The sequence below is a fragment of the Capricornis sumatraensis genome, chromosome 18 (genome assembly GCF_032405125.1).
Source record: "Capricornis sumatraensis isolate serow.1 chromosome 18, serow.2, whole genome shotgun sequence".
Classification (NCBI taxonomy): Eukaryota; Metazoa; Chordata; class Mammalia; order Artiodactyla; family Bovidae; genus Capricornis; species Capricornis sumatraensis.
Genome location: NC_091086.1, coordinates 13656379 through 13680312, shown reverse-complemented (window position 1 = coordinate 13680312; position 23934 = coordinate 13656379). Strand labels below are relative to the sequence as shown.

The window sequence follows — 23934 nt, the reverse complement described above, 5'->3', positions numbered from 1 at the left end:
AAAACCTAATGAGAATAACGCTATCTAATATAAACTTAAACATAAGCATGCATCCATAAATGTATTTATTTTACTTGGATTTGAAATTTATATGAAGACAATCCATAGTGTTTATAGTGTTCCATAATTTATTTTTCTCTGTATTAAATGTTTGAGATTTGACTATGTTGATGAATGTACTACAATACTCATTACTCCATTACTGATAGCTTTTGGATTGTTTGTGGATTTTTGCTATGACAAACTACGTACTTTTAATTAAACATTTAAGCTGTTATTTCCTACAGAAACCATTTGGTCACTTACATGTTTAAGCCCAACAGTCAAAGCAATGTTACCAGCAGTCAGTAAAGGGATTTCTATATGTTGGTCAGCAAATGGCAAAAGCAGACGACTTATCCTCTCCCTGTAAAACCATGATTCATGTTAGTAAAAGTACGAAGAAATGAGTTTAGAAATAAGAAGTTTTAGAAAATAACCTAGGCTTCTACTTACGTGCAGTTTCCATTAATATTATGGATGGCTGTTTGGGGTTTTATCATGCCTGAGTATATGCGCATAAAAACCAGTGGGCCTCGCTGCTTGTCATGGAGGACTTTAAATGCCAGGGCACATAAGTCACCCTTATACCACTGCCTAAAAATTAAGGAGAAATTCCAGAAAAGCCTTTAAAATATAGCTCCTATATATCTATATAGGTAAGATCAGAATCACTGCATAAACTTAACCTTCATGTCCTCCAAAGATTACTCTTATCTTCTAATTTAGCAACCCAGGACAATTAAATACTGTATTCTGTACTTCTCTTCCTCCACTGGACTAGATTACTTATTGGAGATCTTACCATTAATGCTTCAAAACTGGAAAAAAACAAAAAAAAATGGATTCTCTTCCAAATATTACTTCTATTAGCAAATAATTCTTGCTGAGACATCCCTCCTCAAAAAATACACCTAGGAATATCACACCACTTCTTAAAACCCCATAGAGGATAAACAAGAAGGCACTTTTCTTTTTTTTTTATTTTTATTTTTACTTTATTTTACTTTACAATACTGTATTGGTTTTGCCATACATTGACAAATCTGCCACGGGTGTACATGAATTCCCAATCCTGAACCCCCCTCCCAGCTCCCACCCCAAGAAGGTACTTTTCAATTACTGTTTTCACTCTCTCCTCCCACTTTTTCTTCAGCTGCATAGCCATATAAATCTACACTATAAACTTGAACTTGTTTAGAACACCAACACTTACAGAATGATGTCCTTAAATTAGTGTTCACTGAGAGGTTTCAGAAAGTCTGAATTAGTCTCAAATTGCCAAATTTTGTGCATAGGTACATTTTTCAGAGGAAAAAGCTCCATATTTTCATTAGTTTCAAAGGAGTCCATGACTCAGGAGATTAGACACTTCTATTATTGAGCTGCTCTAATCTTATTCCTGTTCTCTCCAAAATTTTATTTAACAAGTCCTTATATAGAGATTTGATCATATACTAGGAACTGCTCTATGTGCTTTATAAATATTAGCTCATTTATGCTAGTGTCAATCTTATGAGATAAATTCCACTTTCTGCATTTTACAGATGAGAGGACCTGAGATTTAAATTCAAGTAGTACACAGTCCATACTCATCATCACACTGCCATAATGCCTCTCCAATAGAGAGACATGAAAAGAGACTCAGATTCCAGTTAACAGGATTAAAGTCCACCTCTGCCTGCCATTATGCACAAAGCTCACTTAGATTTTAGAGGATTTATTACCAAGGACAAAGCTGTTAGGCACAAGAGGAGTAAAACAACAGACCTTTCCTTACAGTCACAAAATATTTTGAGCTTATGGAAAATCTTGAAATCCAGAATAAATATAAATATATCTATAGCATATTTATCAAACACCCCCAGGGTACTACTTCTTTTTTCTTAGACTAAGATGGAAGGGTCAACACTTGTACTTTTACACAGCAAAGAAGTCACACATTCTTAGCACCATCTTAAAGATAGCACGTTACAAGAGATGATGACAAACATCCCTTTCAAGTAAAAATTACAATGACTCTATATATTGTTTACAATAATATTCTTCATCAATGTTATTCAAAAATTGTGATTCAGCTACCATTTTTGAAAAATAAGACCTATCTGTCTACCTAAGATTTTAATCTATGTACTTTTATACTTACAGAAATTCATAGTTGCGTTCTTCCGGTGAAGGCAAGTACATAGTAATGGCGTCTAATAAGGGCTGGACCCCTTTGTTTTTCAGGGCACTTCCACAAAGCACAGGCACTGCTGTCTGAGCCAGTGTTACTCTGTGTATTGCAGTTTGTAGCTATAAAGCAGAGATATAAATGTTTCATGTATAGTATTTTGGTCTCCACCAAAATATCTCAGAATCAGATGTTTTCTTTAACTAACCATGTAAAATATCACTCCTCAGCACACTACCATCATTCTTTATGACCTTATTGTTTATTTTTCATTGTAAATAGCATTAATCACTATCTGGTATATTAAATATATATTTATGTTTACTGTCTGTCCCCCCATCCACTAGAATGTAAAATTTATATAAGCATTATAGCAAATCCCATAAAACAGCACTAAATCACCAAAAACTGGAAAAGTGTCTAAAATAAAGTAGTTGAATAAAAATATTTCTTGAAAAAGTGAGTTAATTACTTGTGATTTAACCTTGATAGTCTACTAGAAGAACTTGTTAGAAATACGAATTCCAGTTTCTTCAAATAAATTAAATCCACATTAAATAAAATCCAAGACAAAATGAGGTGTACCAAAGTTAGAAACAACTTTTAAACGATCACAAAAATCATGAAAAGCTTAGATGTGTTTGCAAGCTATTGATAAGAGGAATGGTGGGTCAACTTCATTTTATATTGTAAACTCTTTGAAAACAGAAATCATATTATGTGACTAAATGGTATAGTAAACATCACATCTAACCATGCAAATACTAAACAAGAAAAAAATTCAAACTTATAGCATTTCATGCAAAAAACATTTTTACACCTCTTACTTCAAATGGCTCAAAATTAATCTACAGATCTTATGTTTTTCGTTAATTCTTTCCATGAAAAATAATCAAGCGAATTTGCTGGGCTCATCTTGAAGTCAACTTAAAACACATTACCATTTAAACACTGTTCATGGGAGAAGGTTCCTGGCAGAAAAAACCAAAAAGACCTTGAATAAATCTGTCATAATTCAAATACAATTCTTTGGTTTGATGTATTTCATAAGAAAGCCAGGAAAAAAAAAAAAAAAAACCTGGGAAGATCTAGAATAAGTTTCCACTAACAATTAAAACAGATTCAGAAAAAATGTTCTGAGAAAAATGACCATTATAGTAGTCTCAAATATCAGGAAATTTTAAAAAAAACACCAAATTTCTATCTGTGATTTCCCTACTACTACTCAGTGAAATGATCACAGTGAAAGGAAAAGGATGCAGAAAATGAACAATGTTCTCTAATTTTTAACAGTGTTATAATTTTTAAGTCGGCATTTTTTAATGATGTCTAAAGTTGAAAAAAAAATCTACAACAGTCATCAAACCACATCCAAATAGTAAAACTTGGTCAGAAGTAAATGATTAATAAAATTTACCTTTTCGGCTGGTAGCAAATCAAAATTCTCACTAAATTCTCCTAAAACCAAGTCAGCAAATTCATCATCCAAATCTGCAACCTGAAAGGAAAGGCTTTAGTTCTATAACTTGCATTCATTATCACAACTATAGGTCTACACACCATAAATATCCATTACCCAAATATTTCAAGACAGTTACACAATCCAGCTTATCCAGGCTAAGGAACTCATCACATCTTCTAGAGATCTTCTTTCAAAGGAAAGAGACTGAAAACTGAAGATATGAGCTCATGAGTTTTCTAAACTCATGGGAAGCAGAGCCTTTTGATAAAGCACCTCAATTCAGTACTACCTACTCAGAGTACTCAAGAGAAATAAGAGAAAATTGACGATTGATAGCCAAAGATAATATATACAATGGACTGCTGTTTTAAAATAGATCTGGAGGGGACGTCCCTGGCAGTCCAGTGGTAAGAACTGTAATTACAATTCAGGGGGCGTGGGTTTGATCCCTGGTTGGGGAAATAACATACCACATGCTATGCTGTGTGACCAAAATAAATAAATCAATAAACAGATTTGGGGTCTTAGTTCATAAAAAAAGTTTCATTGGTAATCCTCTAATATTTTGAATGTTCATCATATCAGCTAAGTAAAATAATATATCTTGTTTATAATTCTTCACTGAGGGAATAAATTTAAGTCGAGAAGGTCATGGTATCGTTTCAATAATAAAAACATAAATAACCTCATTCATATTTGTTTTCTAATTATTTGCCTATGTGACAGGAGAATTCAGGTGATAATAAAATTATCAAAAGAGTTTCAATGAGAAGCCTCCACACTGCAACAGTCTGGCCCCCTGCTCACCCAACTAGAGAAAGCCTGCACACGACAGTGAAGACTCAGTGCCAGCAAACACAAACTTAAAAAAAGAAAAGAAAGAAGTTATGTCACCTCTCCTTGGTTACCCATGGAGATAATACTAGGACTTATCCCATGAGGTTACTGTGAAATTTAAATAACCAATTCAAACTATGCTTCCAGAACATACAGTAAGTATATAATATTCTTTTCATTGCTGTTCACCTTTGGAACACATGAAGTTGATTCTAGTTGCACTAATCTTATTCTCTAATCAAAAACTTTTAAACTGTGGTAAAATATAACAAACATAAAATTACCATCTTAACCATCTCTAAGTGAACAGTCTTAAGTATACTCCCACACTGTCATAAAACTAGTCTCCAGAACATTTTCATGTCACCAAACCAAAACTCTATATCCATGAAACAAACTCTTTATCATTCTCCCTTTCTCCCAGCTCCTGGTTAATTATCATTCTACTTCCTGTCTCTATAATGCTGAGGACTCTAGCTACTTCATATAAGTGATATTCTACAGCATCTTTTTGTGATTGGTTTATTTGAGGCTATTAGCATAAGGGCCTCAAAGTTCATCCATGTTGTAGCATATGTCAGAATTTCCTTATTAAGGCTGAATAATATTCCACTGTGTATATAGCACATTTTATCCACTCATCTGCTGAAGAATACTTGGACTGCTCCCACTTTTTGGCTGTGTGAAAAATGTTGCTATGAAGAAGGATGTACAAATAGCTTGAGAGCTTGCTTTCAATTTGTTTGGACATATACTCAGAAGTGGAATTGCTAGATCATATGGTAATTCTATTTTCAATTTTCTGAGGAACCACAATACTGTTTTCCATAGAAGTTCTATCATTTTCATTCCCCAAACAGTGCACAAGGGTTATAATTTCTCCCCATTCTTGCCAACTCTTCCTTTTTTTTGATCATAGCTATCCTAGCTGCTGTGATATGCTATTATTCTCTAATTCTATACATATGTATGTATTCCTCGTGATGAATACTTTTTTGTGTGTGTGATGAATACTTTATTACTATCTACTGATAGTCATCTCAAAATTTTCCTTATTTTCATTATATACTACCATGTTCTGGAACACAGAGCGATATACATGCAAGTGTAATTTGGCTCAATGATATTACAAAATCTTTCTTAGGTTTACTGATAGGGAGAGGGGTGTGTGTGTGTGTGTACTGATAGGCAGAGGGGTGTCTGTGTGTACTGATAGGTAGAGGTGGGTGTGTGTGTGTGTGTGTACTGATAGGTAGAAGGATGTGTGTGTGTGTACTGATAGGTAGAGGGGTGGGTGTGTGTGTACTGATAGGTAGAGGGGTGCGTGTGTGTGTACTGATAGGTAGAAGGATGTGTGTGTGTGTGTACTGATAGGTAGAGGGGTGTGTGTGTGTGTACTGATAGGTAGAGGGGTGTGTGTGTGTGTGTGAGTGTACTGATAAGTAGAGGGGTGTGTGTGTGTGTGTGTGTGTGTACTGATAGGTAGAGGGGTGTGTGGGTGTGTACTGATAGGGGTGTGTGTGTGTGTGTGTGTATACTGATAGGTAGAGAGGTGTGTGTTTGTGTACTGATAGGTAGAGGGGTGTGTGTGTGTGTGTGTACTGATAAGTAGAGGGGGGTGTGTGTGTGTGCGCGTGTACTGATAGGTAGAGGGGTGTGTGTGTGTGTACTGATAGGCGGGGTGTGTGTGTACTGATAGGTAGAGGGGGGTGTGTGTGTGTACTGATAGGCGGGGGGGGTGTGTGTGTGTGTACTGATAGGTAGAGGGGTGTGTGTGTGTGTACTGATAGGTGGGGGGTGTGTGTTTGTGTACTGATAGGTAAAGGGGTGTGTGTGTGTGTGTGTACTGATAGGCAGAAGGGTGTGTGTGTGTGAGTGTACTGAAAGGTAGAGGTGTGTGAGTGTGTGTGTGTGTACTGATAGGTAGAGGGGTGTGTGTGTGTGTGAGTGTACTGATAGGTAGAGGTGGGGGTGTGGGTGTGTGTGTGTACTGATAGGTAGAGGGGTGTGTGTGTGTGTGAGTGTACTGATAGGTAGAGGTGGGGGTGTGGGTGTGTGTGTGTACTGATAGGTAGAGGGGTGTGTGTGTGTGTGTGTACTGATAAGTAGAGGGGTATGTGTGTGTGTGTGTGTGCGCGTGTACTGATAGGTAGAGGGGTGTGTGTGTGTGTACTGATAGGCGGGGTGTGTGTGTACTGATAGGTAGAGGGGGGTGTGTGTGTGTACTGATAGGCGGGGGTGTGTGTGTGTGTGTACTGATAGGTAGAGGGGTGTGTGTGTGTGTACTGATAGGTGGGGGGTGTGTGTTTGTGTACTGATAGGTAAAGGGGTGTGTGTGTGTGTGTGTGTGTGTGTACTGATAGGCAGAAGGGTGTGTGTGTGTGAGTGTACTGAAAGGTAGAGGTGTGTGAGTGTGTGTGTGTGTACTGATAGGTAGAGGGGTGTGTGTGTGTGTGAGTGTACTGATAGGTAGAGGTGGGGGTGTGGGTGTGTGTGTGTACTGATAGGTAGAGGGGTGTGTGTGTGTGTGAGTGTACTGATAGGTAGAGGTGGGGGTGTGGGTGTGTGTGTGTACTGATAGGTAGAGGGGTGTGTGTGTGTGTGTGAGTGTACTGATAGGTAGAGGTGGGGGTGTGGGTGTGTGTGTGTACTGATAGGTAGAGGGGTGTGTGTGTGTGTACTGATAGGTGGGGGGTGTGTGTGTGTGTGTACTGAAAGGTAGAGGGGTGTGTGTTTGTGTACTGATAGGTAGAGGGGTGTGTGTGTGTGTGTGTGTGTGTGTGTGTGTGTGTGTACTGATAGAAGGGTGTGTGTGTGTGAGTGTACTGATAGGTAGAGGTGGGTGTGTGTGTGTGTACTGATAGGTAGAGGGGTGTGTGTGTGTGTGTGTGTGTGTGTGTACTGATAGGTAGAGGGGTGTGTGTGTGTGTACTGATAGTTGGGGGGTGTGTGTGTGTGTACTGATAGGTAGAGGGGTGTGTGTGTGTGTACTGATAGTTGGGGGGTGTGTGTGTGTGTACTGATAGGTAGGGGGTGTGTGTGTGTGTACTGATAGGTGGGGGGGGTGTGTGTGTGTACTGATAGGTAGAGGGGTGTGTGTGTGTACTGATAGGTAGAGGGGTGTGTGTTTGTATACTGTATGCACGTGCGTGCACTTAGTCGTGTCTGACTCTTTGCAACTCCATGAACTGTGGAGGCTCCTCTGTCCATGGGCATTCTCCAGGCAAGGTTCGAAGCCAGGTCTCCCGCATTGCAGACAGATTCTTTACCGTCTGAGCCACCAGGGAAACCCTGATAGCTCTTGGTACAAGTCAAAACACCTCAGAGGGGAGCCAGTTATGTACCTAATTATTGATTCCGCTTGTATTCTTTTCATGCCCCCTCCACCTCAAATTACAGAGTATAGCAAAACAGGTAAGAGCTCTAGCTCTAACTAAGACAGTCTGGGTTCAGATTCCCGTTCTGCTGCTCATTAGCTATATGACAACTTATTAAAGCACTCTAATCCTCTGTTTCCCCACCTATAAAATGGGAATACTATATAGGACATCTGCCAATGTAAAAAAGATGATACTCTTTGACCTAGCAATTCCACTCTTATATTTAGCAAATTCTTGCAATGTGTACAAAGAGATACATACCAAGATGTTCACAGAAACACTGTTCACCACAACAAAAAAAGAGGAAACAACCTCAAGTCCATTCACAGGAGAACAGACAATAAACTGTAGGATGATATTATACTGGAACACTATAGAAGACTGAAAACGAATGAAGTTTAACCACACGTCACACATGAATGAATCTCCAACATGTTGAGAAACGTAATAAAATACAAACAGTATCATTTCATTTAAGTGAGAGTCGCTCAGCTGTGTCTGATTCTTTGCAACCCCATGGATTATTCAGTCCATGGGCTTCTCCAGGCTAGAATACTGGCATGGGTAGTCTTTCCCTTCTCTAGGGGATCTTCCCAACCCAGGGATCAAACCCAGGTCTCCTGCATTGCAGGCAGATTCTTTGCCAGCTGAGCTACCAGGGAAGCCCCATTTAAGTAAAATTCAAAAACATGGAAAATGAGGTATATATCTGTAGTAAACTATAAAGTAAAGCAAATGAGAGATAAATACTGCAATCAAGGTGGTGGTGGGGGGTAGAGATTAGTGGAAGGGAGAGAGATCAGGAAATGGCACACAGAGACTCCAGAGTATTGCGAATATTCCACTTCTTAAGCTGGGTGGTGATTACACTGGTGTTCACAGTATTATACTTTATATATTCTATTTGTAAATTTAGATGAAATGTCACAGTAAACATTTTTTTTAAGTTTCTAAATATTTAAGCAATTTTAAGCTCAAAGTATTTACTTTACTTGTTCAATTAAGGCATTCCTTGCTTCCGTTGTTTCTTTCAGCAATTTAGGATCACTCATTTCCAAGAGAGGTTTTCTCTCAAAGTCTTTTCCATCATCTGAATTGGGATTCCAAAGAAGTTTTTCTTTACTTACTACATCCACCACTCCTTTGAAAGCTTTGCCTTCACCAACTGGTAACTGTAAGTCAGAGTGAGACAAACATTTTAGTAAATGATCATTAGAACTCAATTAAAACTATACTGGTGATAAAACTTCCCCCACTCACTCCCAAATGTCTCTTATCATCATTATCATAATCTAAATCTATTTTTACTTATATCCTAACTTCTTCCAAAAGGATCTGAGATAGCTTCAAAAATGTATATAATAATACCACAATAAACTGATAAGGAAACTAAGAAGGATCTGTTCATATTAATTAAACCAAATATTAATCAACCAACCTGTAAAAGCAAAGGTTTTGCCTTCAACTTCTCTCTGATGCTTTCAACTGCATAGTTAAAACTGTAAAATAATTAAAAATGTTAAGATTCTTAAAATAGGACTTAAGAATGTTCTCTAAAAGTATAACCCTAAATTGCTCCTAATATTCACCATTTAACATTTTTCCACAGGACATCTTGTCTTTTAATGTTAATTTCAGATTAACAGTCCCTAGAGAAGGGAATGGCAACCCACTCTAGTACTCTTGCCTGGAGAATTCCATGGTCAGAGGAGCCTGGCAGGTTATAATCCATGGGATCACAAAGAGTCAGACACGCCTGAGTGATTAACACTTTCACTTTTCAGATAAAAGTGACTGAGAATCTATCATAATTCTGCCACAAGTGTATTTAGGGTATTTTATTACTGTGAGCTTCATTTAACTAAAGTTTGAGGTTAAGATTAAATGAATTGATCAAAGTCACACAGAATAAATTGGAGTTAAGATTCAAATGCAAGATTTATGATTACAAGTCAAAGATTCTTTCTCTTAACAAATATCAATACATTTGTTATCACACATGACTAGAGCCAGCCTTACTTTTCTATACTTTTATCTCAGGCATTCTTCATATCATATGCTATACTGTTCATTTCTGTGCTAACACTAGGGCTGGCTACCTACAAAACACATGCCATCTTTGGCATGAGGGCTGATTCACACACACATGCAGATCATTCTGGTCCCAATGTCTTTAAGCAGCAACCTAGTATCCAGTCATCTCCCTCCCATCATTACAGGTTCTGTCAGTCAGTACTTCTATCAATCTCAAGGAACTCCAAACAGAAAATGGTCAGAACTTTAGTCTAGCACATTTTGAAGGTTGCTGTGTTTTTACTGATCAAGACAAAAGTCCTTTAAACCAGCAGCCTTAGAATTACTATACAGAGTGACAGAAACACAAAGCATACCTGTGTGGTATTAGAAGAGACACAGTTTATGGTTTCTAACTGTCAATCCCATACCACAGATCAGGACTGCCCCCTTTCACATTTCCCCAGAATCATCAGAATTCTTAATTCTCACCCTTTCTCATTTTCTCCAAATCCTTCATACATTCTTGACTGTCTGAGTTCTGTTCTCAAGATAACGTATCCATTTAGGATCACCACTCTAAGTCTGCGGAATTACCACTACATCTCAGCCTTAACGTGTTTGCCCTATATGCAGGTCTCAAAACACCTATGGTCTCCTTCCTAGTTTCTTTTCATTGAGAGCATTTTACCCAGTAGCTAAAGAAAATCAGGGGACAAGGAAGAACATCACTCACTGAGGCAACTACAGGAAACAATTCTCTACCCTCTACCATTAGCAATGACAGGAACACCATTCAGCAATACAAGGACTCAGCCATACAGCTCTAAATAGAGCCAGTGGAATCAGTGAGACATCACTCTGTCAGGAGCCTAAAAAATAGGATAAAGCCTCTCTACCTCAGAATCAGAGCACTTCATCATCAGCTCTCTATTAATCCCACATTGTTCCTTTACCTGTTAGCTGCTTTGAATTCTTTTTAAATGGGACTGAATTGGGATATCATGGAATAGGTACCATGGATTGAATTGGGATACCATGGAATAGATTATACTTTATAGGGAATAGCTGTTTCTAAATTTAAGTTATAGTGCATTAAAAGCTCAAATAATATTCTTACTTTGATAAGCCAAAGAAACACATTTTAAATACCTTGCTCCAATTTTGTCCATCTTGTTTAAAAAACAGATTCGAGGTACCTTGTGCTTATCAGCTTGCCTCCATACTGTAAGAGTTTGTGCCTAAAGCAAAGATAAGGAAAAAAACACATATTTGACAAAAACAACCATTACTACACATGAAATAAGCAGACCTCAGCCTGCACTGTAACGGAACCGGGCCCTGTTCTAGCATAGCTAGTACCACTGCACATATATCTCTGCTGCTGCTGCTACTGCTAAGTCACTTCAGTCGTGTCTGACTCTGTGCAACCCCACAGACGGCAGCCCTCTGGACCCGTGCTAATGCTGTCAGGTTAAAACAGCTGAAAAATTGATCAAGTATGCCTGAAGACTATGCTTCCAGCTAAGAATACTCTGGGTGAACCAGGATGCAAGACAAAGAAAATGAACCACTGAGAAGTACTGGGAGTCACAGAGAGAGGACTTAACCAAGAATCACAAGACCTTCTTTGTTTGGCTTCACCTTACTTGGTAACAATCACACTTGGTAACATCATATAATACTGAACTCATCAGTTTTCTGATCTGTGCAATATGGACTTTTGCCTTAATTAATTCAGACAGTTGTAATGTGAAAAGAAAAAATAGGAATGTACTATAAAATGCTACTACGACAAAAATCAAGTATTTTTACTGTGAATGTTTGAATACTCATATAAACTGAAGAAAATTTAAGGAGGGGAAAGGAAGCCAACACCTGTATTTCTAAGTCACAATTCTCATATGCTTTTTTATTTGGCTTCTTTTAATTCTACTTTCTGTATGTGTTAAATATAAACAGTTTGCCTAGTAGAGCCTAGACTTTTAAAAACCTAATGTGCTGACACTGTTAAAATAGATACCAGTTTGTCATTTATTAGGTAAAACTTAATATACAATAAAATACAGCTAGCTGCCCCCTGAACAACACAGGGATTAGGGTGCAAACCTCTGCAAAGTCAAAAGTCCACTTTTAACTTTACAGTGGCCTTCCTTAGCTGCAGTTTTGCATCTGCAGATTCAACCAACCCTGGCTTATGGAGTCTGAAGCCCCTATTTAGTGAAAAAAATCCACTTGTAAGCAGACCCATGAAGTTCAAACTCATGCTGTTTGAGGGTCAACTGTATACAGATTTTAAGAGTCCAGTTCAATGAATTTTGATAAGTGTGTATATTTGTATAACTACTATCCCAGTGAAGAGATAGAACACATAGAACATTAGAGATTTTTATGTCCCAAGATTCATTCTGCCTATTGTTGAACCTCATATAAATAGCATGGCATTTTCACCCAATATAACATTTTCAACATTCATTCCCACTGTTGCATATACTAGTTAATTTTTACTGCTAAATTCCTCTGTATAAAGCCTAGCATGCTACAACAGTCCACAGGGTCACAAAGAGTTGGACATGACTGGGTGACTGAACAACAACAAGGACAAGTGCATACTTAATTTTACAAGAAACTGCCAAATAGTCTTCCACTGTGGGTATAGTATTTCACAGTCCCACCAATAACATGTAAGAGTTCCGATTACTACACATCCTCAACCAAGATTTCCCATCATTCTTTTTAATTTTAGCTATTCTTGTGGGTATGAAACGGTCTCTTTGTAATTTTAATTTGCATTTCTCGAAGAACTGATGCTTTTGAACTGTGGTGTTGGAGAAGACTCTTGAGAGTCCCTTGGACTGCAAGGAGATCCAACCAGTCCATTCTGAAGATCAGCCCTGGGATTTCTTTGGAAGGAATGATGCTAAAGCTGAAACTCCAGTACTTTGGCCACCTCATGCCAAGAATTGACTCATTGGAAAAGACTCTGATGCTGGGAGGGATTGGGGGCAGGAGGAGAAGGGGATGACAGAGGATGAGATGGCTGGATGGCATCACTGACTCGATGGACCCGAGTCTGAGTGAACTCCGGGAGTTGGTGATGGGCAGGGAGGCCTGGCGTGCTGTGATTCATGGGGTCGCAAAGAGTCGGACACGACTGAGTGACTGAACTGAACTGAATGAATCAATTTTGTTTTTTGTTTCCTGTGTCTTTTTCTAAGAAATTGTTACCTAGTGGCCCCACTAATTTTTATGTGAGTTGTAGGGGGGATATACATTATAAATTTCCCAAGAAACAAAACATATTAAGAAATAAAACTCCCATCACTCCACCAGCCAGCTAAAAGCTCATCTACTATTTTAGCAAATAACAGCCTCCTGTATCACAAATTCAGAAACTTCCTACTAAGCATATTTCAATCTTGTAAATGTAATCTGTCTGAATGATTAAGTGTCAAATGCCTGTAAAGAATTATAATGATAGGAAGGATGCAACCATTAGGAAATGAAGTGACTCAAAGAAATACAAATAATAGTGTATAATCAACCTCAGACCTCAGTGTCAGGCTTTATATCAAGCAAATATCACTGTCTGTCAGGGGTCCTCAGGTAGACAGACAATAACTATTTTATTTCCCCTCCAACTTTTCTTTGAAACACTTCAAATCTATAAAAAAGGGGAAAGAACAGTACAATAAATACCCATGTACTCTTCATTCACCTAGATTTACCAAATATTAACATTTCGTTACACTTGCCTTTTTTCTCTCTATACATAAACACGTGCCTCTGTACACATTATGTGTGTGGTGGCTCTGAAAATGTGCCACTTGAAACTACTATGCAGAGCACGATTAACTGATGGTCCCAACTGTTAGCCTTCGAGATCAACACCATGTTCTCTCAAGGGTCCCCTTCTTGGGGGCTGTTCCCAGCTAATGACTGAGTTCAGCAGAGTAATAATGTAGGTCTATACCCACAAGACATGGGTTCCTCTAACAGGTAACTTTGTCTTGAAGACTCCCCAGAGTATAGTCAAACTCTCTTGTAACTGTGCTGTAGCCTGAGACTCTTCCTCCCGAATCCCCCTTCCTACCCTTCTCCTTCACAGGTGTCAGCCTGTCCTGTGGTCTGAACACCCTCTGCTACTTCTCTTTCTCCCTTTTTATTCCCCCCAATAAATCTCTTCTACATCTAATCCCATCTTGGCACCCAAACTAAAACCACGTATGTATCTGTGGGTGGATGGGAGCTGAGCCATGAGATCACATTGCAGGTACCATGACATTTCAACCCTGAATACTTCAGCATGCATTTCCTAAGGATAAGGACATTCTCCTGCATGATCAGTTACAAAGACCACATTCAGGGAAATTTAAGTTAACATTAAAAACAAAATTTCTGGCTGCACCTTGTGGCATGGGGGATCTTAGTTTTCACCAGGGAAAGAACCTATACTCCCTGCATTGGAATGGCAGAGTCTCAACACTGGACCGCCAGGGAAGCCCCCTGACACAATGCTTTAATATACATACTTCATATTCAAATTTCTGATTTTCCCAAAGATATCCTTTGTAACCTTTTTGATCCAGGATTCCACTGAGGAAGATATGTTACATTCAGTCTTGTCTCTTCAGAATTTTGTAATCTAGAACAGTTTCCCAGCTCCCCCCAACCCCAATCATTCATTTTCCTTATGTTTTTTCCTTATATTTTTCTCTCAATTTCTGAAAAGCTTTGGCCCGCTATTTTGGAGAACATCTTTCAATTTAGATTTGTTAGTCTGTTTTCTCACACTATGAGCCAAACATTTTTGCCAGAAAATAATAAAACAATACCCTTCTTAGTGCCTCATATCAGGAGGCCCATGGTGTCGATTTGTCCCATTTTGGGGTATGCTGATTTTGATCCCTTAATTAAGATACCACTTTTAATAATCTTAAGATAAGAACAATATGGTTCTATATTCAAGGTAAAGTCAATCTTGAGATTACAAAACAAACAGAATACCAGCTAAAGAGAACATAACAGACCCCAAGAGCAATAATTTAAGGATTATTGCTATCATTTTCAGGTTTTATTCAAGGAGATTTATATTAAGTTTTAGGATAAAATCCTTCATATGTTGCTCATATTTCTGCATGTTTTATCAGGAGAGGCACTGACTACCTTTGTTCTGGACTATCTTTTCAAAGATGTTTGTATAGTGAACAGTTCAGAGATGGCAGCTAGTGTCTCCTTCCAGAGCAAAAGGTCGGTAGGCTTACAACCCCGAAGATAATGTATCCCTTCAGAGCAGAGAGCAGGCATGTCTACTGCCCATTATAACACCTGCATTCTCTAAGCACAGGGTTCCACTGCACATGGAGCTGCCACCTGACCTCTCTTTAGTCACCCTAAGGGAATTAGGGCTTGAGGAATCAGCACAAGGAAATGTTGCTACTCTGGATATCGCTATTTTGGTGACTAATAGTCCTTCATCCTTGACTCAGGAATCTTGTGTCTTCTGCCAGAATCCATAAAGCTATGGCAGACTAACTTGTTAGCTTGAAAGTAAGAATCCAGCTCTTCTCAAAACCAACTTTCATTATTTCCTAGAGAAAAGTAAATTTTACTTTCCTTTTACTCTGAAGTACATGAGATCATATACAGATCACATCTCAATATTAAATTCCAAATTATTCCAAATTCTTTTCATTATAATTGGACTTTATGAGCTTATCAAATAAAGGGTTATAAGGCCACCAATTTGAGCTTATGAAATAAAGGGCTATAATAATATCAATTTCAGCTTACCAAATAAAGGGTTATCGTTAAATCAATCTGATGCACTCTACTTTTTTTTAAAAAATAATACTTTCTACCTTTACTTGGGCAATATTTTTTACCTCTACACCGGCAGAGGCATCAAACACGGCCACTGCACCATCTAACACTCTCAGGCAGCGCTCAACCTCCAAGGTAAAATCCACATGACCTAAGAAAAAGATGAGAAATATAACACCTAAAATCTTTAAACCACAATCCCAACCACCACCACCACATGATCCAGCAATCCCACTTTTGGGTATACACCCAAAAGAACTGAAAGGATAATTTCAAAGAGATATTTACACCTCCATGTTCAAAAGGGCACTATTCACAATAACCAAGAGGTGGAAGCAACCCAAATATTCATCAATTTTTTGTATTCAAATATTCACCATATATTTCTGTATATACACAAAATTTTGTATGTATACCATAATGTCTTACTTATGGGCAATGGAATACTACATAGCCTTCAAAAGGAAGGGAGCAGTCACAGGCTACAATACAGATAAACCCTAAAAAGTTTTGCTAAGTGAAATAAGCCTGTCACAAAAGGACAAATAGTGTACAATTCTATTACAAGCAGTATCTAAAGTAGTCAGTCTTATAGATCGAGAAAGTAGAATGGTGGTTACCAGAGGTCAAAGGGACAAAGAAGAGAGGCTGCTTAAGTGTACACAGTTTCAGTTCAAAAAAAAAATGAAAAAGTTCTGGATATCTATTTCACAATAATGTGAACAATCTTACTCTACTGAACGGTACAGTTTAAAATTATTAAGATGGTGAATTTTACATGTTTTTTTACCACGATTAAAAACACACACACACACATTAAAAAAACTCAAAATAATGTAGCACCTCTGCACTGCTGAAACAGCACTATACCTGGTGTATCAATAAGATTGATTCTGTACCCCTTCCAATCAAATGTGACAGCAGCTGACTGAATAGTTATGCCTCGTTCTCGCTCTTGAGCCATGAAATCTGTCACTGTGTCTCCATCATCAACATCTAGCCAGGAAAAGAAATGACATAGTTAGGCTTAAAAGCAAGTATATTTTATAGGCCTTTGATTTCTACCTGACATAGTTTAATTTGCTCTAAGAAAAACTGTTCATAAAATAATTGATTTAATATTTAAGACCCTTAATCCTTTTCTAAATTAAGCATCATTCTAGAAAAAGTTTTTTAAGCAGATGAGTAATTATTCCATAAAAAAATTTTTTTATCTATAATAATGAAGATTAAACTCTTTACATATTTTAATTTTACTGAATCATATACTTCTTTCATTTTTTTCCAAGTTTAACTTTCATTATCCCATCTTTACCCAATGTTCCTCATACCTGATCCCTTGACAGGAGGCAGAGTAATGCCATAAAAGAGCACTAACCAAATCTTAATTCCAATCTTATCACTTCTCTACAATATTTTTAAAATTTTTATTGGAATATAGTTGCTTTCCAATGTTGTTTGTTTCTACTGTACAGCAAAGTGAGTCAGCTAACTCTTTCACGAGTTGAGCAAAAGATTCTTTTGCGATCTCATGGACTGTAGCCCGCCAGGCTCCTCTGTCCATGGATCTTCCAGGCAAGAATACTGGAGTGGGTTGCCACTTCCTTCTCCAGGGGATCTTCCCATCCCAGGGATCAAGCCCGAGTCTCCTACATTGACAGGTGGATTTCTTACCACCTGGGAAGTCCCATTTTCCCATTTACACAGCAAAAAATTCCATAAGAAATTCATGTGTTTATCATTATGATAGGAACCTATCATCATGAAGATTCTCATCTTGAATGGTTTTATCCTTTATAAAAGTCTCAGCCAATTCCAAGGACCTAGAGAAATGGTTCTCAATGGAACACATTTCAGAATCACTTTGGTGGACTCCCCTGGTGGTGCAGGGCATAAGAATCTACCTGCCAATGCAGGAAACATGGGTTCAATCTCTGGTTCAGGAAGATTCCATATGCCACGGGCAACTACAGGCCATGCACCAAAACTACTTAGCTGATGCTGTAGTGCCCACACAGCCTGTGTGCTGCACCTACTAAAGCCCATGGGTCTAGAGCTTGTGCTCCACAACAGAAGCCACTTCAATGAGAAGCTTATGCACCACAACAAAGAGCAGCCCCTGCTCACTGCAACCAGAGAAAGCCTGCAAGCAGCAATGAAAACTCAGTGCACCCCCCAAAAAAGTTAAAAGGACATGATGCCCTCCATGTCAAAAAAAAAGGAAAGAAAAAAACTGTTTCACCAGAGATAAGGGGGCGAGGTAGAGAAAAAGAATCACAGTTTTTGACATATTATAATAAAATAAGTAAATTCAAACTTAGGTAAGTAATACTATTACTGGGAGTTAAAGATTAACAAAATCCTTTCTTGTCCTGCATGAGAATTTGACCTCTGGTTAACTTTCCAGCTCTTTTCTCCTAGAGCCCAGAAAACAAGTATGCCAAATGCACTGCTAGGCAACATACTTACAGAAAAAATGATTCCTGATTGGTAAGCTACACCTGACTTGGCAAGGACTATCAGTGAATTATAAATACCTGATGAAGAAACGCAGCTCTAGGTTTCCCTGAGTGGGGTATGGCATGTCCTTTGTGAGAAACCTGGAAGGTGGCCCACAGAGCTGTACCACGAGATATTCACTCCTCCAAGGCCTGAGCTTTCCAAGCTGGAGTGGCTCCTGTGAACCTGTTACCTGGCACCTCAGCTATCACTTTTGGGTGGCCAAAGCAGACAGTTTCCACAGAGCTCTGCAGACTGCTGTAAGAGCTTCTGCAGGAAGAAGCTCCCACTGCTGATCTGCTGGTAAGCTATGTCTCCTGCCCCAAGACTGAGCAGACCAGCGCCAACTGCAGCCCAAGACACAGGAGTCTGAATGTTTAACTGAAACTAAAAAGATCCTTTGGTGAGTACTGTAACTACCTTAAAAAACTTTATATTGGGGCTTAGATAGTACTGCCTCCATGCCATACTCAAGATCTCTGGGTTGACTTCTTAATCAAAATATTTCCCAATGATGTTTTTTTCTAATGGGGGCGAGGAGGGAGAGCAGGAATCCAATCTAACCTCCCAGTGATCTTGTGTATCCAGAATAATATAAAATTCTTTCTGTGGTGGTAGTTTTTCCTGCATCAATATGAGCCATAATTCCAATATTACGAATTCTGTTTAAAAGGGAAGAAAAAAAGAAGACATGTATTATAAGGTGGACATTACTGAAACTGTAAAACCAAAATATCTATGCTGTGCAATTTTCAAAACTGGTTAGTATTTCAACATTTTATACAAAAGTGTAAAAACTAGAAAAATGGATAACGTGTCACTCTCACAGTATTCTGACAAAACAGCTAAGTAACCAAAGAGCTAACTACAATTCTGTGAATATCTTATATTTATTTCTATGAAAAGTGTGCTGCTGCTATGTTAAAAATTCTGAGCACTGAATTGAGACAACAGCTTTTAAGAGACAAACCAACTTCTATTTATAGTTAATTAGGTAAGGCAGGAAGTTATAGAAATTAGAGCAGTCACTAAATGCTGAATTAGCCTGTGAGAAACACCTGTAATGTTTCATGGCAGCCTGTGGAAAAGACAGTATCAATGATGGGACTTACTTAGCAATAGGAGGATTGATGATGGAATGAAGGGACTTGATATCATTTCCTATTAAACCTAATGGAAAGAGTGTTAAAATTGAACTGTTAAAGAAAATGTCCTTAATTTATAAATTAAAGAAATTAAAAGAATTTTAAGCAAATAGTAATACCAATTAAAGTAAAATTCAAACTAAATGTAACACTCGTTTACCTAAAATTTATTTTCTTGCACTAAGAAAGCTTGATCTTGAACCAACCAAACAACAACAACAACAAATGCACAAGGGCTTTCCTGGTGGCCCAGGGGCTGGGACTCTGCACTCCTACTGTAAGGGGCCCAGGCTCAACCCCTAGTCAGGAAACTGGACCTCACATGCCACGACCAAGAGATCGCACGCCATGACCAAGATCCAGCACAGCCATATCAATAACTTAAAACAAAAACAAAAACACACAGTCCTATAAACTGACATTGTCAAGGCTTGAAGAGCAAAGAGTGATACTCATATCATCTGACAACGGTTTTTGTACAACTTGGAACCTACCATGCCTCAGCAATTCCAAGGACATAATACCTTTAAAGACAGCCTAGGAGGTGTCACTGAATAGGAAAGCTATAATAATCTAATATTTATAGAAGGCCAAACAGTATTTCTGGAATAAAAAAGTCATGATACTAAAGAAACAATGCAGTTACATTTATAAATTTAATCTACACTCTTCTGCTATTTAAACCAGTTCTCCCAAATTTCTATACTAAATTATGAAGACGTCTATTATATTTTGAAAACCTGATGGCAGTCTAAAGACTGGATGATAATCTGTACTGCTATGGATAAATTTGCACGGGCAAAACACAGAAACCCCATATTCACCAATAAGGCAGGCCATTAAATTTACATGTCTTTACAAGTTACACAGCCAATTGGTATTTTTACTCCAGTATTCTCACATGACCAAGATGGTAGTGAGAACTGCTACAGAATGAAGTTACAGGTGAACCTTGAACAATAGAGGTTTGAAGTGTGTAGGTCCACTTACCTGAGGATTTTTTTCAACGCATGCATGCCACAGCACTATACAACCTGCAGCTGGATGAATCCGCACATGTGGCACTGCAGATGCACTGCGCTGATCCACCTGCTACACCTCTGAGCCAGCTACTCAAGCCACCAACCCTTCCCTCATGAGGATGGACAGCACATGAGAAGTATAAGTTGACTGATACTACCTCTGAACATCTACCAGAATGCTTCAATTCCTAATAATCTCAAAGAAATAGCCAAGAAGTAAAAGAGAGCCACTGTTTCAAAAATGGTTGGCGATCCCTAATAAGGGAAATGCTTGCAAATGAGAGAGAAAGAGACAGAGAAAAGGGAGAAACCAAGCAGTTTAAGAAAGATGAGAAGAATCTAACATCTATACCTGGTAGGGAGCTGTAATTTCTTCCAAGAAGTACATGTAGCTTTAATCTTTTTAGACTTGCTCTTATTTTAGAGGAACACATATTCTGGTGAGGAGAAAAAGAAATGTTAATTTTATTTTAGCATAACTGTTTACTGTAGCTTTAACATCATAACTCTCTTGAATCTTCATATAGTAGTCCCAGTTTATTATCTCCAACTCTTAAAAAGTGACAACACAAAATTATAGAAGAAAAAACTAAGGCTAAAGTTAATACTGAGCTGACCTTAGATGATGGCTCTCCTCGATCTGCAGCATTAACATCACAGGGATCTTATTTGAAAGATAAATTCTTAGGACCCATTCCACTCAAGAGAATCAAACTCTACAGAGGGTCAAATAATGCATCTTAACAAGCCCGCCATTTGTCTGTAGACAGACATCTAGGTTGCTTCCATGTCCTAGCTATTGTAAATAGTGCTTCAATGAACATTGGGGTACACGTATCTCTTTCAATTCTGGTTTTCTCAGGGTATTTGCCTAGTACTGGGATTGCTGGGTCATATGGTAGTTTTATTCCTAGTTTTTTAAGGAATCTCCATACTGTCTTCCACAGTGGCTGTATCTATTTACACTCCCACCAATACTGCAAGAGGGTTCCCTTTTCTCCACACCCTCTCCAGCATTTTTTGTTAGTAGACTTATTGATGATGGCCATTCTGACCAGTGTGAGGTGATATCTCATTGTAGTTTTGATTTGCATTTCTCTAAAAGTGAGTGACGTTGAACATCTTTTCTTGTGTTTATTAGCCATCTGTATGTCTTCTTTGGAGAAATGTCTGTTTAGGGTTTTTTTTTTTTTTACCACTTTCTGACTGGGTTGTTTGTTTTTCTGGTATTAAGTCGTATGAGCTGCTTGTATATTTTGGAAATTAGTCCTTTGTCAGTTGTTTCATATACTATTATTTTCTCCCATTCTGAGGGTTGTCAGCCCAATAACTGGGACATGGAAGCAACCTAGATATCCATCGACAGATGAATGGATAAAAAAGCTGTGGTACATATATACAATGGAATATTACTCAGTCATAAAAGGAATGCATTTGAATCAGTTCTAATAACGTGGATGAACCTAGAGTCTATTATACAAAGTGAGTAAGTCAGAAAAAGAAAAACAAATATTGTGTATTAATGCATGTATACGGAATCTAGAAAGACAGTACTGATGAACCTATTCGCAGGGCAACAACGGAGATGCAGACATAGAGAACAGACTTATGGACACGTGTGGGAGTAGGAAGGAGAGGGTGGGACAAATGGAGAAAATAACATGGAAACATAAACGCTACCATATGTAAAACAGATAGCCAATGGGAATTTGCTGTATGACTCAGGGAATTCAACCTGGGGCTCTGTAACAACCTAGAGGGGTGGGATGGGGTGTGAGGTGGGAGGGAGGTTCGAGAGAGAGGACATACGTATACCTATGGCTGATTCACACTTACATACGGCAGAAACCACACAATATTATAAAACAGTTAGCCTTCAATTTAAAATAAATAAAGCAAAAAAACAAAAAACAAAAAAACACCAAGTCCCCCCAGGTGACTCTGACAGCTAGAAAGCTTTTAAAATACATTCAGGGGACAAGGAAGGGAGGGGAAAACAACTAACATTTTTAAAAGCTCCCAAGTATCTTCTTGTAATGTTCCCACACAGAGGCTGGATGTTCTCCATCAGTTTATCCCTAGACCACTAGATTTAACGGCTGTCAATATATCTGGCATTGTTGCAGTTAGTGTATGTAATGATTTTGGGCTGCCACAATCTGCCTTTCATGATATCAAGGAATGCATACCTGTCATTTCTGTGTTACTTCTACATTAGTTACCAAGTTGCTAGCAACAAAACACTATCATTATAAGAAAACAGATTAAGAGTAGAGAAGTGACTCAACTAATTAAATTTCTACTTCATAATGACCAGGGTAAGATGGTATCATCTATCAAAACGTGTACAATCTGAAAGCATCAGAAATGGAAACACTGAAGAAAATCTGTGTAACTCCTTGGCCACTAATGACCTCAAAATGGAATAGAGTCTCAATATGCTGCATAGGTAATTTTAAAGCAGCAAAATGAATTTACAGACTAATGAAAAGGCATGCTTCTTGTTGGCTACAGATTCTTCCATACTCCCTGTTAAGAAACTGCTGATATACTAGTATAAGAAATACAAAATTCTTATACTAGTATATGAAATACACTAGACCTTCAGGGAAGTCAAGTAACTGAAGTTGTCAAAGTACATTTAACTTTACAAGAAAACCTTACATTAAAGTAGTGCAAGCTGGATATTTTCTTCCGATTCACTGCAAATATCCTTAAATTGGACATCTTGGGCCTCTAAATTGTTATTCTCTGAAAAAGAAATAACAGAATTGCAAAACTAAGCTTATGTATTACATGTAAGACATGTGCAAGGCAAATGCAGTATATTAAGTAAAAATGTATTACTGTTAAAAAGTACAAATGATACTTTTAGCTATCAAAAAGGCAATGCATAATTCAGAAAATGACACTGAAACTAAACATGAGAAACATGGTTCTCACGTCCCTTATTTTTTCAGCATCCTTTAACTCAAGAAAGATGTGAAGATACTGCAGAAAAAGGCATACTGAAATTACAATACAGCAAGCAAAAAAGCATTTTTTTGTTAAAAAAACAGAATTAAGTACAGAAAGGTAAGCATCTACATGTTAAGTTGGTAATTTCTCACTGACAGTATAATTTTTTGGTTTATCTGTATATTCTGATTTTTCAACCAGAAATATATAGAAGCAAGTCCTCTTCTATGATCATGGAAAGTTAGTGTCTTTAGTCTAAAAAACATATACTAAATATTCACCATGCATCAGGTACACTCTCAAAGCAATGAGAAAAATGCACAGAAGCATATGAGACGAGGGGGGTGGGCACCAAGTAAACAGATAAGGTTAAACTCCACTGGGTACCTGTTATGGAAGAAGTCATGTCAAAACTCATTATCATCCTTTCTAAATCTTCTCCCTTCTGTTTCTTAAGACAGAAACATTCTCTACCCTTAGTTAGGAAGCTGCCGGTCCTTTTGATTTTATTTCCCAAATATATCTTGAATCCATTCCCTCTTCATTTCCAATACTAAAGTTCAGAATATTTGCAAAATAACAT

At 37.9% G+C, this 23934-nt stretch overlaps 1 protein-coding gene across 2 annotated transcripts in view; it reads right to left on the bottom strand.

Moving 5' to 3' along the window:
- The window catches only part of GFM2 (GTP dependent ribosome recycling factor mitochondrial 2), a 51271-nt gene that overhangs the window by 21327 nt on the left and 6010 nt on the right, over nt 1-23934 (bottom strand). Inside the window, exons 2-14 of one of the 2 annotated variants that reach the window (XM_068990602.1) lie at nt 23058-23144; nt 20746-20830; nt 19339-19396; nt 18791-18888; nt 16598-16723; nt 15790-15878; nt 11057-11145; nt 9330-9390; nt 8884-9063; nt 3630-3710; nt 2186-2334; nt 496-636; nt 307-406 (exon numbers count right to left, since the gene is read on the bottom strand). In XM_068990602.1, coding sequence (XP_068846703.1) covers nt 307-406; nt 496-636; nt 2186-2334; nt 3630-3710; nt 8884-9063; nt 9330-9390; nt 11057-11145; nt 15790-15878; nt 16598-16723; nt 18791-18888; nt 19339-19396; nt 20746-20830; nt 23058-23120 — 1320 coding nt within the window. In that variant the 5' untranslated portion in view covers nt 23121-23144. The remainder of the gene's footprint in view (nt 1-306; nt 407-495; nt 637-2185; nt 2335-3629; nt 3711-8883; nt 9064-9329; nt 9391-11056; nt 11146-15789; nt 15879-16597; nt 16724-18790; nt 18889-19338; nt 19397-20745; nt 20831-23057; nt 23145-23934) is intronic. The other variant, XM_068990603.1, reaches the window with a different exon arrangement.